This window comes from Colius striatus, chromosome 10, assembly GCF_028858725.1.
Source record: "Colius striatus isolate bColStr4 chromosome 10, bColStr4.1.hap1, whole genome shotgun sequence".
Taxonomy (NCBI): Eukaryota; Metazoa; Chordata; class Aves; order Coliiformes; family Coliidae; genus Colius; species Colius striatus.
In genome coordinates, this window is record NC_084768.1 from 30239088 (window position 1) to 30254055 (window position 14968).

General features: G+C 49.5%; 1 protein-coding gene across 1 annotated transcript in view; it reads left to right on the plus strand.

Moving 5' to 3' along the window:
• The window catches only part of EIF2B3 (eukaryotic translation initiation factor 2B subunit gamma), a 100191-nt gene extending 85459 nt beyond the window's left edge, over positions 1 to 14732 (plus strand). Inside the window, exons 10-11 of the mRNA XM_062003961.1 lie at positions 2764 to 2867; positions 14526 to 14732. Coding sequence (XP_061859945.1) covers positions 2764 to 2867; positions 14526 to 14578 — 157 coding nt within the window. The 3' untranslated portion in view covers positions 14579 to 14732. The remainder of the gene's footprint in view (positions 1 to 2763; positions 2868 to 14525) is intronic.
• The last annotated feature ends 236 nt before the right edge of the window (positions 14733 to 14968 follow it).

Sequence of the window (14968 nt, forward strand, 5' to 3'; positions counted from 1 at the left end):
GGAATCAATCTGGTTTGCATTATGAGGCAGTACATCGAATGTATGCACACACACAGCGGTGCCCACGGAGCTGGACGTTGCTGGAGCACCTTTGAGGACTAACAGCACCTAATTGTTAAGCAAGGCAGGAACCATGGTGGCTGTTCAGCCAAGGATATAATACAGCAGAGTGCCCCGAGATGGGATATTCACCCTGCGAGAGAATAAAAGTTTATTCCTTACTTTTCGGCTTTGAAAAATAGTAACAATTAAATAAATACACAAAATACTTCTCCTGGCAGGCTTTGTGACGTCCTTTTTTTTTTACAAGTGGTTTCAAAAGAGCTGTGTTACATCTGTCAGCGGGTGCAGGGAACACCCACAAATTGTGTTTTTATCTCTTGAAGTTTTGTTCCACTTGAGCAATAAAAGCCAGATTCGCTGCTGGTTTGTGCGATTGGGGTAATCTGAGCGTTGAGTATGGTTTGAAAACTTCTGCAGTTGGTTGGGTTTTTAAGTTTTAAGAAACTCCTGGGGTGGCAGAGTTCTTGGGGTTTGTTTTACCCTGGCACTGGGGAAGGGCTGGTTTGCAAGCACCTGGCACAGAAAAGTTCATCTTGGTTCTCTGGCTTGTCCCTCCCCAAAAAAATGGTTTGGCGGGAACCCCCCCTTATCTTTGATGTTCATGTCATCAGCAGTTTCTTGGTTACAATGCTATTTTTTCTCCAGGGGCTGAAAAACTATCCCCAAGTAGGCTTTGAACACACGTCCAGTATTCTCCAGCCTGAACTCCAGAGCGACAGCTTAAATCCCCTTTCTGTTGGGGAATATCCTCCTGCGTGAGGATAATGCCGAGAGGTGTAGCCTGCTCACGACTGCTCTGGTGCTCACGAGTGATAGATGGTGGGAACCTAAAAGTTTTCAGGGGAAAGCTCTCATCTGACTGGCTCCAAGCGATGGAGGAGGAGGTATTTTGCAGCGTGCGTTTTGGATGGGAGCCATTTCAGTGGGGAACGAGCAACTTCTCCCATCGCCTTCGCTACTCCTGTTGAAAGCCAAGTCAGGCTGGCAGCAGTGGGCAGTCCTCCCTCCACAGACCCTTTCCCTGCCCCGCCAGCAGACACAGAGCTGCTCCCGCTCAGCGACCGCCGTTGCGCAAGGCGACAGCCTGAGCCGCTGCGCGCGGAGCTGCTGGAAAGGAAGCAGATCGTGACAGTGGGAGAGCAAAGGCAGGCAGGGGTCTGCTGTGTATCTTTGCCGCTTTTTATCTTATTAACATGTTAGTAAAAACCTTGCCAAGGCAACCTGAGCTGGTTGCTTGTAGCGTAATTGCTCATATTGCCTCCTTATAGGTCAGGGGAGGGGGAGTTTAAGCGAGTTAAAAGAATAATTGTTCAGAGGGGACAGTCTGTTCGAGGGGGGTCGTAACTGCTAACCACTGTGGCTGAGGTCCAGTTTTATTGCTTTTACTCCTGTAGAATTAATGCTGGTTTTGTGGGGCAGATGGTTTCTGCTCTGACCCACACAAGCAACAGAATTCTAATGTGTTTAGTGACAAATTCTGTGGAGTAGATACTAGTGATTTTAGGATCAGCGGTCTGGAGTGAGGACTGATGTTTTTCTCTCTTCTTCTTGAGGACCACAGCCAGCAAGTTCTCCATGCAACACAGAGTTGAGACTCAGGGCTTTGACCTGAGACCAAAACCCCTCTGTGCTGTCAGTTCAGACATTAGGGTAACAATTCTTTTCCTGAGCCAGCCCCGTGGTGCGGTGCAGCTGTGCGTCGCTGGTGCAATGAGTAGCGGTGACGCCTGTGACCCACACTGGCTGCAGGATATCCATAGTTGTTGTAGTTAGTATTAGCAGAAATAATACCATTTAACACAGCACACAATGCTGAGTGAAGAGCGTTTCAGGACACATCACAGATGCTAGTAAAGATCCACAGCTTCCATTTTACTCCATGGAGGTGCTCAGACCAACACAGCAACTTACTCTGCATCTCTCAGCAGAGGAGTTATGAAGCCAGCACTTGGACTCTGAACTTCTTTCCTGTCTGGACAATCAGATCAGCAGCTCTGAAAGCTGGTTATCACAGATTTGTTTTGGAAGAAGATGGCTTTTGCCATCCTGTGTAGCATTTCAAACTTTGTGGTGTCAAAGGCTATGTGAGTGTAAAGATATCCAAGGCCAGTAGCGTGGTGTGGGTTTCATTGGTTTAGTACTCCACAGTAATCGTGTTTGAGTGCTTGAATGTAACATGAACAAAGACAGCCAGATGAGGTATTGACCTCGCCACCCTTCCTCAGGGCCTGGCAAGCTGGAACTGGAACGTATGAAACTTCTCAGCCAAATTCACAGGGAATAACTGGGCTTCTCCTCCTCCTTTTAACTGGGGAGCTGAGCAGAGGAGCCTGCTCCACAGTTACCCAGACTGTCTGTGGAAAATACAAGGCTCAATGCAGGTCCCAAGTCCCAGGCCAGGTCTGTGAAATCCTGTGGCAGTATGTATTCTGTTAAGGAAATGTAGGGGAAAGCTGTTCTTACTGGAGGTAAAGCTGGAAACCCTTTTTTGCAAACCCATTCTGACAGCTGGCATTTCAGTTTTTCCAGCAACAGGGTGTGAGGATCAGGAGAAGAATGCTGGAGATTTGGAGAACAAAGAAGAACTGAACTTACTTATAGAATCATGTCACAGGCTCTTTGGATGTTCCAGTGGATACTTTTGTTCTATACCTGTCATTTTAAATGATTTTCATGCTTTCCTTTGTGCTTATGCTGTAGGTGCTGTCTTCAGGGCAGTGTTATTTGCCACAACGCCGTGATAGAGAAGGGCGCAGACATCAAAGACTGTTTGATTGGAAGCGATCAGAGGCTGGAAGCCAGAGGTAAGTAGAGGACCTATATTTACAGTGCATTTGCAATGTTTTCAGAGGGTTTTTTTTAACTTGAGATTTTACTCCTGCTTCTTCATGAAATGCGAGTAAACAGTGGCAGTTCTGCAGTGTGGTGTCCTATAATATTAGGATTTGTTTTTCATGGAAAGTACAGCTTCTTGGCATAAGAATTGTTCAGGGACTTGCTCCTCTGAAGTTGGCAGAAAAGATCTGTTGTTATTGTTATAAAGAACAAGACTGGGTGCTGAGACAATCTTTTTCCCAGAGACCACAATTAGATCAGTCTGAAGTTGTCTTCAGCAGAAGAAGCTGGTATTTTGACTAGTAATCTTTCTCAGTGTCAAGGGTGATCACACAGACATTCTTCTCCCTGTGAGTGCTACATACCCACGGTTGCCAGTGCACTCCTGTTCACCTTGCTCCAAGCAAAAGCTCAAGGTGCAGTATCATACTCGGAGCTGCTGTGCCCAGTATGAAACCCAAGGGCAGCTACGTTCAGGTCTGCTTCACTGCTAGAAAATGCTGGTTTGGGGCTTCAGAGAGGTTACAACTACATAGCCCTCATTTGGGCGAAGTTGAGCCATCCAGGGGAAGCCTGAGTGGTGTGGTGAGGGCTCAGGAACCGCCTGAGTGGAACTGTTGATTTCCTGCCCTAAGAGATAATGGGCAGGAAATGGCTGTCTCAGTCACTGCATCCCAAGCAGAGGGCTTTTTAATGAATATTTATAGTTGGGGCTTGGCAGATCCCTGCTTGAGGGTGTGGACTGAGGACAAAAGTGAGTTCCTTTGCAAGGCTCCATGTGAAGTTATTTAGTCAGATCAGGATGTGTTTGCTCGCTTTGTCTTCACGGGCCCTGACAGAGCGCAGGGTTTGCACTTAATGTACAGCATAACCTATTGTCAGCTATGCATATGACAGATTTTCATTTACAGTGAAACTAAAACAGACTCGTGAAAACAAAGCATCGATCTTGCAGCTGCAAGTCTCAGGGAACACGCAGTGAGTGTTCTGTGCCCTGTGGTCTTGGTCCTTGTATACCAGAGACTGTCCCTACTCATGGTTCTGCCCACGAATCTGACTGAATCAGCAGCCTGTGTGGGGTTCATTGCCCCCAGCCACTGACTACCCTCCATCTGTGTCCTCCCCTGAGCACAGAATCATAGAATCATTTAGGTTGGAAAAGACCTTTAAGCTCATCAAGCCCAACCATAAGCATAGCACTGCCAAGTCTACCACTAAACCACATCCTTACGTGCCACATACACACGTCTGCAGGAATGGCTGAGAGAGCTGACTCAGGTCACGTTTGGTTGTTAACCTGCAGCATGAGCTATGAGGACATGGGTGTAGATTTAGGGAATATCTTAGGAATACGTTTGATTTCTTGACTTGATTTTAACAAACAGAAATACCACTCTTTGACCTCGCACACATCTGCTTCAGTAGCCTTTTCCAGGCTGCACATCCTATTCTGGTTGGTTTTAGTATGGAAAGCATTTTCCTCTTGATTTTCATCCTTATCTGAATGTTCTTCAGGCCCTGTAGATGTATTTGCAGGGTCAGTAACAGAGTTGCAACCCATGATTCATTTGTCTGTTCCTGTAGAGTCCACTGCTCAGCTCTCCAAAGCTTAAATCCACTTGTTAATGAGTCTATGGGCCCTCTAGTTAAACTGTTCAGAAACGTATGATTGACGTTAGCAAAGACACCTTCAGGTGGATTATGAATGTACCATTATGCTGAGCAAGAGAAAATAATAAAGCCTCAGTTCATTTCCCTGCCTCAGTTTCCTAACCGTTCTGGAATTTCTTTGGGCTGGGGGTCAGGTTCTCCTCGGTGGTCTGGGATCTGTCTGCGAAGTTCATGACTGCTTTCCTGAACTGTAGAGTCTTTCCAGCCCAGCATGTCTTTTCTGACCTTGGCTGGTCCCCTAGCAAACGGGGCCCTCTCTTTTTCGCTGTGAAAGCATGCCACGACTTCCTTTCCCCTGCCCGAGACTTCCTGTATCTTGTGCCAAGCTTTTGGTGTGGCCCCGCAAGTCTGTTTCCATCTTCCCCCTTTCATCGAGACTTTGGCTATGTTGTTCTGTTTGGTAACTTTTCCTTCTTCAAACTCAAGCTTCCATGGCCAGATTAGGAAAAAAAAATAAAACCCCAAGCCTGGTTCTCTTGGGTTGGAGCCACCTTTTGTTGCAAGCTGATCACACTTGAGCAGACGTCAGTGGTAGCAGCTGGCTCTTGACCCTAGTCTGGGAGTTCCACGCTAGAAACCTCCTCAGCAGGGCTGCATATACCTTCCCAGAAACATGAAAAAATAAAAATACAGCAGCTCTTTATTCCAAAACATCAGCCAGAGGCATCAAAGGTAGAAATATGTTGGAGTCATCCTACACAACCCCAAGCAAAACCCGCAGTGTGCTGCAGAGCTGGCTACGTGCTCGCTGTGCTGCCCTACGAGTGCTGGCCACAGTGCCCAGGCAGCTCAGGGCACAAGAGCTCTTTGAGCCAGTGGTGCACTGACCTCCTTTCACAAAATGAACTCCAGTCCCATCCGAGGAGGATGGCAGGGGAACAGCTACCACAAATGATAGGCAAACGTAACTCAAACCAGCTCTCACCCTTTTCCTTCTGCGGAAGAATACGGGCGTATTTGGGGTGGTCCAAATGGTACAGCTGGGAGTAATGGGATTGAATTAAACACAATTTAGGTTGGCTATCTGGAACATTTTCCTAACGATGTGGTCTGGTAGGCTGTGGGATAATCTCCCTGGGGACATAGTGGGAGACCTCATCACTTAATAATGGGCTTGGCAAGGCTCTGGACACCTAAATAGAGGGAATAGTTAGAGATACAGAGAGGTCAGGTAACTGTCAGCAGTGACCCTGCAGCCCTGCATCGACTTCAGCCCTGTCACAGCACTGGCCAGAGATGGTACTTTTAAGTGCCTCTTAAAGTCAAGCTAAGGAGTTTTATTAAACTTCTGGACTTGCAAGCCATGCCTCCTGAGAGCCATACTATTCTCTTCCTACTGCTTTTATTACCATGCTTAGGAAGCGTCCACTTTCCTTCCTCTTTGATACTTTAATTTAAGGAATTTGCTAGCAGAGAATTAACAGATGGGCTTTGTGAAAGCTACCTCATGCAGGTAGCATTGTGAAAAACATGTTGGTACCTAAGAAAAAGGAGGTAGTTATTAAAGGGATAGGAAATGGCAGGCAGCAGTTCTGAAAGAGCTTAATTGCACAAAGCATTCAATCACTGTTTCAAAGACAGTTATTAGGATCATGCTCCAGCCTTTTTGATGAACCTATTTTTAAAGAGGAGCTCAAAAGCAGCGTGCACTCATTGAAGTAGGGCTTAAAGAGAGGGAGTCTGGTGATGGGCCAGTCATGGAGTCAAATGAGCCCTAGAATCAGTGAGTTCAGTTCCCAAAGGAGTCTCTAGGCCAGATTCAGCGGGGAGTGTTATACATCTGGTATAGGTTAGCCAGGAAGAGGCATGTACAGTAAAGTGGGCTAACCCTTCTTCAAAGCAACACCAAGAACAGAGGTGGTAAAGACACACACAGAGGACCAGAACCAGCAAAACGGACACAAAAGGCACCACGATGTCCCTCGCCTTCGTCTCTGTTGTTGCTGAGGCAGCAATCTTTTACGAGCGTTGGGTATGAAGGAGACAATGTCGTTTGGGGACAGCTTGAGTCATTGCCCACCCAAAAAGTGCATTACAGCAGTGTTGTGGCCGCAAAGCATATGTTCAGAAAGGGTAAAAATACCAGCAGCCAGGATGCTGATGTAATCTCAGCTTGGTATCCTGGTACATACTTAGTAGTAGCATTATCTTTGTGACCAGGCTGTAGGCTTAAGACTTCTCTGTGCTTGTTCCTGTGCAGTTTTTATGCCACCATGTATTTTTATTTTCCTTGGTGCCCTGAGACAGTCAACACCCAGCATGAGTAGTGCTTGCTGAATGCAGGGGTTTTCCATATTTTTCACTTTCCTGACTTCCCTTTGGTTTGTGTCTGAAACCTTAATTACTGCACACTGTGCAAGAGACAAGATCCCTCCTTCCTGTGGCTGCCCTGCAACATTTGTCATCTGACTGCTTCACAGTTGTTAACAACAACATCATCTGTGCATCCTCAGTATGAACGTGGTTGGGGTTTCCTCCTATTTTACAGAGACCTGAGCAACAGGGAGGTTCTGATCATCTGCCCATTCATTTGGACTGGCCAGCTCAAGTGCTGAAGCTGTATGTTACATGTTGCATTTCCTAGCTGATACAGACTTGACATTTCACCCTTAGCATTTTTCCTGTAAATGTTGAAAGGGAAGGTTCAGTCCACTAAAAAAAACCAACAAAAATAGCTTATTCTGCAGGATGATGTTGGCACTTGTGTGGATTGTTAGCAGCATCAGAAACTGAGACTCCCTTGTACAGCTTTCTGCTGCTTTAGCTGCTGGGAACTGATAGTAGTGGGTCATCTTCCTTGAGGCAGAAGATAACTTCTTTGCCAGGAGGTTTCATGGGTGCCCATGGGCACCAGCAGCCATGAGATCCAGTCCTGGTGCTGGGAGGAGAAAGTTCTACTTACTGATTCAGGCAGCACAGCTCCTGGTTCCCAGGCAGGATGGCTGTGGGCACAGAGGGGAGGCAGCTCTGCAGCACGGCTCCTGGTGCCCGGGCAGGATGGCTGTGGGCACAAAGGGGAGGCAGCTCTGCAGTGTGGCTCCCGGTGCCCAGGCAGGATGGCTGTGGGCACAAAGGGGAGGCAGCTCTGCAGTGTGGCTCCCGGTGCCCGGGCAGGATGGCTGTGGGCACAGAGGGGAGGCAGCTCTGCAGTGTGGCTCCCGGTGCCCAGGCAGGTTGGCTGTGGGCACAGAGGGGAGGCAGCTCTGCAGCGTGGCTCCCGGTGCCCAGGCAGGTTGGCTGTGGGCACAGAGGGGAGGCAGCTCTGCAGCACGGCTCCCGGTTCCCGGGCAGGATGGCTGTGGGTGCAGAGGGGAGGCAGCTCTGCAGCGTGGCTCCCGGTGCCCGGGCAGGTTGGCTGTGGGTGCAGAGGGGAGGCAGCTCTGCAGCGTGACTCCCGGTGCCCAGGCAGGATGGCTGTGGGTGCAGGCGGGAGGCAGCTCTGCAGCGCAGGGATGCTGGCGTGGGGGAGTCCTGCCTCCCCTCCTCTGTGCTTCCATGGCCAGCAGCGCTTGCTGCAGACAGAGTCTCTGGAGCTTTGAGCTGCTCTCCTGAGAACATGTGAAAACTGAGATTATTTTTTTTCCAGAGGCTTATCACGTAGCCAAAACTGTGTGGTTTCTCACAAGAACAGAAAAAGGCACATATCCAGTAAGGACTGGCTCCCGTTTCCGATCATTTTCCAAGTTCTGTTCCAAGGTTGGAGTCCTAGGACTTCTCAATGAAACAGAGTAAGATTGTTTTATTTTAATGAGGGCCAAAGAGCACATTTTTCTCTAATGTCATCCTCTGAAGGCAGGTACAGTTTATGAAACCTCCACATATGAATGGGTGACTGCTTGTGAAGACGCTTTGCCCCAGCCAAGATTTAGCAGGATAGGGACAGGAAGGAACTGAGGGACTTTCTGATGCTCTCGCTGCATTCAAGAAGGGTCGAGCATCTGCTCTTGTGAAATGCTGAGTTACCTCCTGGTGAAGTCTTCAGGAACTAGGAACACTTAGCACAACACGAGGTCGGGATCAGAGTGCATGCTGCAGTGCAGATGGGAGTTACGAAAGCTTGTGAAGAACAGACACAGACTAAACAGTGCACACATGTATATTGAGCACTGGGGTGCGAGATGAGCTGGAGATGATGTAGGAATGGTGTAAATTTACAGCAAAAGTGAGAAGTCCATAAGATTTGCTCTCTAAAGTAGTTTAACTGATGAGTGTCCGTGACAAAGATACTGTTGGCAGTTAGAACAGGCGTCTCTTAAATAGTTGTCATTTTTGTTTCAGCGACTATGCAATGACTACATTTCTAACTAATCCTAATAAGCCTCTTTTCCAAGTTGTATAAAGATGGTTTATGAGTTCTGGCCTTAGCAGTGGCATAAAACTTGCCTAGGAGATCCATCCAGCAACGTTGTGTCCTCCCTTGTCCTCGCCACTGCTGCTGGGGATGGGCACTTGTGCATACTGTCATTCTCAGGCAGGGAAGTTCAGGCTTCCTGAGGGAGGGGGTTAAGCGAGCTGCCACATTCGCAGCGTGCAAATTGTGAAGTCTGCCCATAAGGCAACACTTCAGAACCTTGTGGAAATATTTTTACATGCTCCACGCAGAGAAAAATAACCACTTGTGCTCTGCTAGAGCTCAACCACATGAAAGAGCCAGGAGGAGCACCCCAATGGATGCTGAGAAAGGAAGGGGACCTCTACTTGCATCCATTGCAGAGGGCAGCAACGTCCAGGCAGACATAGCATCTCTGCCGTCTTAGCAGGAGTGTGGATGGAGTCTGTCAGAGTGATGTTTTTGAGGGGCCTGCTTGCATTTGCTGTCAGGTGGTGCTACCTCATAGAAGTACATCGGTCGGTTCAGTTCAGTCCCTTAAACACTTTGGCAAGACTCTGCCCCACACTAGGGCTCTAAGTGTGCCCTCCTCCCCAAGGAGCTTGCTATCTTAGGCACATCACCAGCTCTTGGTCTCCTTTTCCCTTGACTAACCTTTCTCCTAAGACCCTGACTGATCACTTTCTCATACAGCTCTCCTTCCAGTTCCTTCACTCCTCCCATCCGTCCGCTCCAAGCCACAGAAAATCCGTCTCTCTTTGGGTACTAAATTCTGTGTTGCCTTTACTTTATACTCTCAGGACACAGCTATCCTTCAGAAGGGTTTGAGGGTGAAGGGATTACTACTGGTTGAACTATGGGAAGAGCCTCAGCTGAAGCCATTGAGCAGGGGCACAGTGCAGGAGTGGTTGCTGAGGAAGGGTGTAAGGTGGGAGTGAGATCCCTGCTGCCTGCCTGTTCCCTGGGCTGGAGGTCTCAGCTTGTAGGCCAGAGCTGACCTGCCTTGACCACTGCCAGCCCCATTCCCCGTGTCCCTGGCATGAGTTGCACATCTCACCCCTGGGTGCAGCTGGGGTACCCAAAGGCCCAGGGGCTCAGCCCACAGCCACGCAGTGGGGCTGGTGTGGTGCTTGGGAGAAATCTATGAGACACTCCTGGCCTTTGGGGCCACAGCGTGGTCACCCCTGATCTCCAGTGATCCCGTAAGTAAAGTGTGGCTGAGGAGAGAGCAGGCCTTGGCTGGAAATCCCCACTGCTCTGTAAACACAAACAAATCAGCTTCCATCACCTGCTTCCCTTCTTTATCTCTACATGTAATTTAAAACACCCTCCAGCCTCCCAAAGTCAAGCTTCAGCTGCTTCCCATCCCCTTAAGTCCCTTTAGTTCCTCTCCCCCCAACCCTCCCCCCCCCCCCACAACAAGCCTGGCTGCTTTTCCAGGGCCAACCATCACTGCAGAGACAAGTTGCTCTTCTCTCCCACTCTCTGATCCTTTCTGTCGTGGGTGAATGTGGTAGGAACCACCCACAGCGTGTTTTCGTGCATGCGTTTCTGCAGCCACCCCTCCCCCCCGCCTAGTCTTTTAAGTTAAACTATCTCTTGCTTTAAAGAGAGCAAATACACAGCAGTGGCTTTCATCACTGCTGTATAATAGAGCAGTAATTCTGTGCCAGGGACTGTTTTCTATTTTATTTTAAAGGGTTTATAAAACAGTGTATGTAATTGAGTGAGTAAACTGAACGTTTTCTGGAGCCCCTGAGGGCTGGAACTTCGTGGTGGTCCTGGGCCTAGGCCCTAACCCTTTTTTTTTTTTTCCCCTTCTCTCCTCTCTTTTTTTTTTTTCCCCTCCCTTTCCCCTCCTTCCCCTCCTCCTTTAACAACCCAGCGTTGCCACCAGCAGCAGCAGCAGCAATCTGTCTGGGGCTAATTGAGCAAACAACAAGGAGATGCTTTCACATGGCTTTTAAAGGAATGCTCAGGCATCCCCTTTCTGTGAGCAGCTTGGCAGGAACCTGGGGGAAGGCTGGGGAGCGCTGGGTCCCCGGCCTGCTGGGGGGTTTCTGCCGGGCTGTGCACTCATTTCCGTCCCTCTGTTTATTTGCATTACAATTTGTTTTTAGCCAAGCACCAAAAGCTGCTCCCCAGCTCTCCTTGCCTCCCGCATATGCTTTTAAGGGGCTAGTGTACAGTATGCATAAACAAATGTCTTCCAAAGCAGGAATGCATATGTAAGCAGTGACAAGGGCTTGATTTGCACTCGCTGAAATCTCCCTGGACGCTGGATTCAAGCACCCAGGCCGGCTCTGGGGCAAGGCTGCGTCAGCAAGTTGAAGCAAAGTGTTAATCGGGAGGGTTGAATGTGTTGATCAGCTCTGGATTTGCTTAGCACCAGATGCTCCCAATCTGAGAAGATCTAGTTGAACATGATTTAAGGTTGCGGAGTTGAACTCTAAGGCTTTCTGAAAGTCCTTTTCTCTAATCCCTCTTCTTTCTCTGTGGGCTGAATGCATCTGTAACCCTGCCAGTGTCAGATAAAAGGCAGCCTGGTAAGAAATCCCTAATGGGGAGCTGGGGAAGGAGAAGGGAGCTGAACAGCTAAGCATGTGAGGTACTTCTCCCTCCTCCCCCAGAGTTTCAGGCAGAGTTTCTGCATGAAGTGAGCTTGCTGGTACCAGCCAGAGCCACTGGCAACTGGCAGCCACGGCTGATAATGAAACGCTATCCGCAGCTCAGCTCGGCTCTCTGGCACGCACAGTGGAGTCTGAACTCCCGTCCCTCCTACGAGGAGGGCTTTGGGAAGGGAAGAGGGAAGCAGGGTGAATCCTTATCTGCCTATCGCGTCCCCTCAGGGAGCGGAACCGGGCTTTGTTTCTAGCAAAACCATTCCCTTTATCTTCTCTTTATCGCTTCAAAACTTTCTCGGGGATCTGAGACAGGCACGTTCATGTGTTTTCTTTTAGCCCTGTACAAGGAGAAATGAGCTTGGTGATTTCATGCGAGCCTCTGAGGTAGCAGTGACATCCCAGGCAGGCTGTGTGTGTGTGCCCGCTCCGGGGAATCTGGGCCACACGGAGGAGACACAAAAGGCAGAGGGACGGGAGCTGAGGGGACTCCGTGCTCTGATTGCCTTGTGGCTCTGGTTACTGAAACTCCCTCAGTTTCCCCGTCTGTAACAGGGGAATGCTCTTACTCGCCTGCTCTCGAAAAGCATTTTGAACTCACCAGGTGTAAAATGCAACACATCGTAAGGCAGCGACAAGCATGTCAGTGCAGATTACAAATAGCTGGTACCACCTCTGCGAGGAAGCGTCTGGCGGGACCCATCCCGGCTCTGCACGTTTGGGACAGCCCAGCACGCAGACTGAAGCGAAGCAAGGAGTTCCTTATTAAAAAGCATTGCTACAGATAACCTATATATAGCACCCTAAATTGACATGGCTCTTTGTAAGCCTCGATGAAGGCACGTTTAATCTGTGGGGGCATAGCGTAATTACTCCCGCTGGATGGTAGCCAGGGTCTTATTCACATCACAGAAATCAACACGATAGGTAGTCTGCTTGGAGGAGGTTCAGGAGTGGAGTCACAGGAGTTGCTACAGGGCCTGTTTGAGATATATTGGGAAAGTTGTTGGGGGTGAGGAATGTTATAGCAAGAAGTGCTGCAGGTTGGGTTTGAGGTACCTTGGCAAAGTTGTGTGGGGTCCGGGGCGGGAGGAGAGAGGATGCTGAGGGCTGGACTCGGGGCTATTGGCAGAGCTGAGCTGGAGAGGTTGTGTGGTGCTACCTACATCACACTTGCACCTGGCTCTTGTACAGTCAGTCCCTCGCGTTCCAGAGCACCTCATCTGTCTCTGCTCATCCTGCCCAAAGCGCTGGAGATTGGGCTTCGTGTTCCATCTTCGAGCTCCAAGGTGTTAGCACCGGGCTCTGGAGTTAATTATCAGTTGCGGCTAAACACCCTGAGCAAAGAACTAAACCACTCCATCTGATGCTGAAAGTGAGATGCAGCTCCTTCATCTCCTTATTTTTGCCTTCATAAAGGGCTTCTGAAAGGCAGCCGTGTGGCTAACGCAACTCTGTCCCCAAGCTGAGGACACGGCAGGAGCCGCCTGATTGTGGGGTCGGGGTTGTAATGGGAAATTATCTTGCTACTCCTTGAAGTCTGTAGGGCAGTTTTTGATCAAACCTTTTCAGGAGCAATGGTTCACACGGTGCAAAGGTAATGCCTTGAATCTTAAGAGAAGAATCACCACGTTGGCCCAGACAGTTTGGGGATTGCCAGGAATTTCTTCATTTAGCCAAAGGTGGCATGTTTGTTGTTTTGCAGCAGCCTTGCAAAATCCACTCCCCTGAGGGGAGGAGTTTTAGGTGGGTAAATAAAGCTGGTTGTTTCCATGATCCTTGGATATCCACCCCCACTACTGTGTAAGGTGTGGGAGACAGCACAGCCTCTATCAGTGCATCCCAGCACCTCACAGGCCTCGGTGCTTTATCCCAGGCTCCAGAGCCAATTGTTGTTCCCACGGTGCAGGAGGGGGAGATGGGGAGCCTGAGGGCATGGGTCAAACCACCTGAGCTCCACCTGAATAGGTGTCCATCTCCCACAGAGCAATGTAGATTCCCTGCCTCCCGCCACGGGACACCCACTTTGAGCTCCCTGGCTTTGTGTCACACTCTGAGGCCACATGCTCCGGGTTTTTTTAGGCACTGGGCTTTCAGTTGTTGTTTTATTATTTTGGCTTTAGATCCCTTATTTGCAGTCCTTCCCTGACAAGCTGCTTTTGCATTTTAAAGGGAAGGCTCTTTCAGTACAGGGCATTAACAGTGCTGGGGCAGGGACTGGCACGTTATTTGTGTCCACTGGGGCTGTGCAGAGCCCCTGGGAACAGGCAAAGGAGCGACTGTGACTGTGACTCCTCCAACAAATTTGCTCCACAGGAGTCTGAGGAGGGCTGCCCGCTGTTACCCTCCGATGTGATAACGGTACTTAGACCTTTCTTCACACGGATACTTTTGGAAAGGCTCCATCCAGAGTTGAGTCCAAACGGGAGAAGTCAGATTTAAATGGAGGGAAAAAAACCAAACCCAAACCCCAACTCTCTTTTTTAAGCTGCCAGGGCCGAGTTGAGATTGCTGAGGGTTTCTCATGCTACCTCAGTGATGGGTCCCGATGCTGAGCAGCCCCTCTCCTCCCCAGCCTCCGTGCAGTTTGAGGGCACACAGTGCTCTTTAGGGCCGGGGTGGATCGCTGCTCTTTCCTTTTCTGTCAGATCTCCATCTTGGGCGTCGATGGTTCTTTGCCTCGACTTAGGTGTGCACCTGTCAGCAGCAGCTGAGCCTTCCATCGGGCCTCCCTTGTTCAGCAGTGACACATACCTGTGAAAACTCTCATTAGAGGAACAGTTTAGGTTTTTAGTTGGTCAGTTGTTTAGGCTTTTGCCATGCGTGGGGGATACTGTCGGAGAGAAGGCTGGCGTCCAAAGAAGGGCAGCGAATCGCTGTTTGTATTCCCCAGAATCTGCTTCTCTCATTTGTATTAAAGTTGCAGATTTGAAAGATGCTGAAGGTCTGCTGAAGCACCGCTGAAAAACTCAACTCCTCTTCTTTTCCTCCCTCTCTTTTTTCAGCCAAACATGTTAATGAAGTCATTGTGGGCACCGAACAGCTGATGGAGATATAACCCGAGTAGCTTTTAAAGATGATTTTATGGAAGCCAGCAGCCGAACCAGATGTTCAAGCGCCGTAAGATCATCAGTACTGGCAGGGTTTACCCTGTCATTGCTCCTTTCCTGTTCAGCTTTGTATTTATGTCTTAATAAAGAAGAATTTCCAGAGTGGTGTGGCCGGCGGCCCCTCCCCCCTCATTGGGATGCGCGCGGGTCTGTGCCGCCGGGGGAGCGCCGGGCCCTGCGCCGGGCCAACGCACTGTACTTTTCCAGCAGAAGGGAGAGCCGGGACCACACAGACTGTGCCCGCTCCAAAGAATGACTTAGTCGCCCTCCCTGCCATGTAAAGCACCTCCCTGCAGCCCTGCACCGCCAGCCCCGAGCCTGGGAGAAACCGCTCGGGA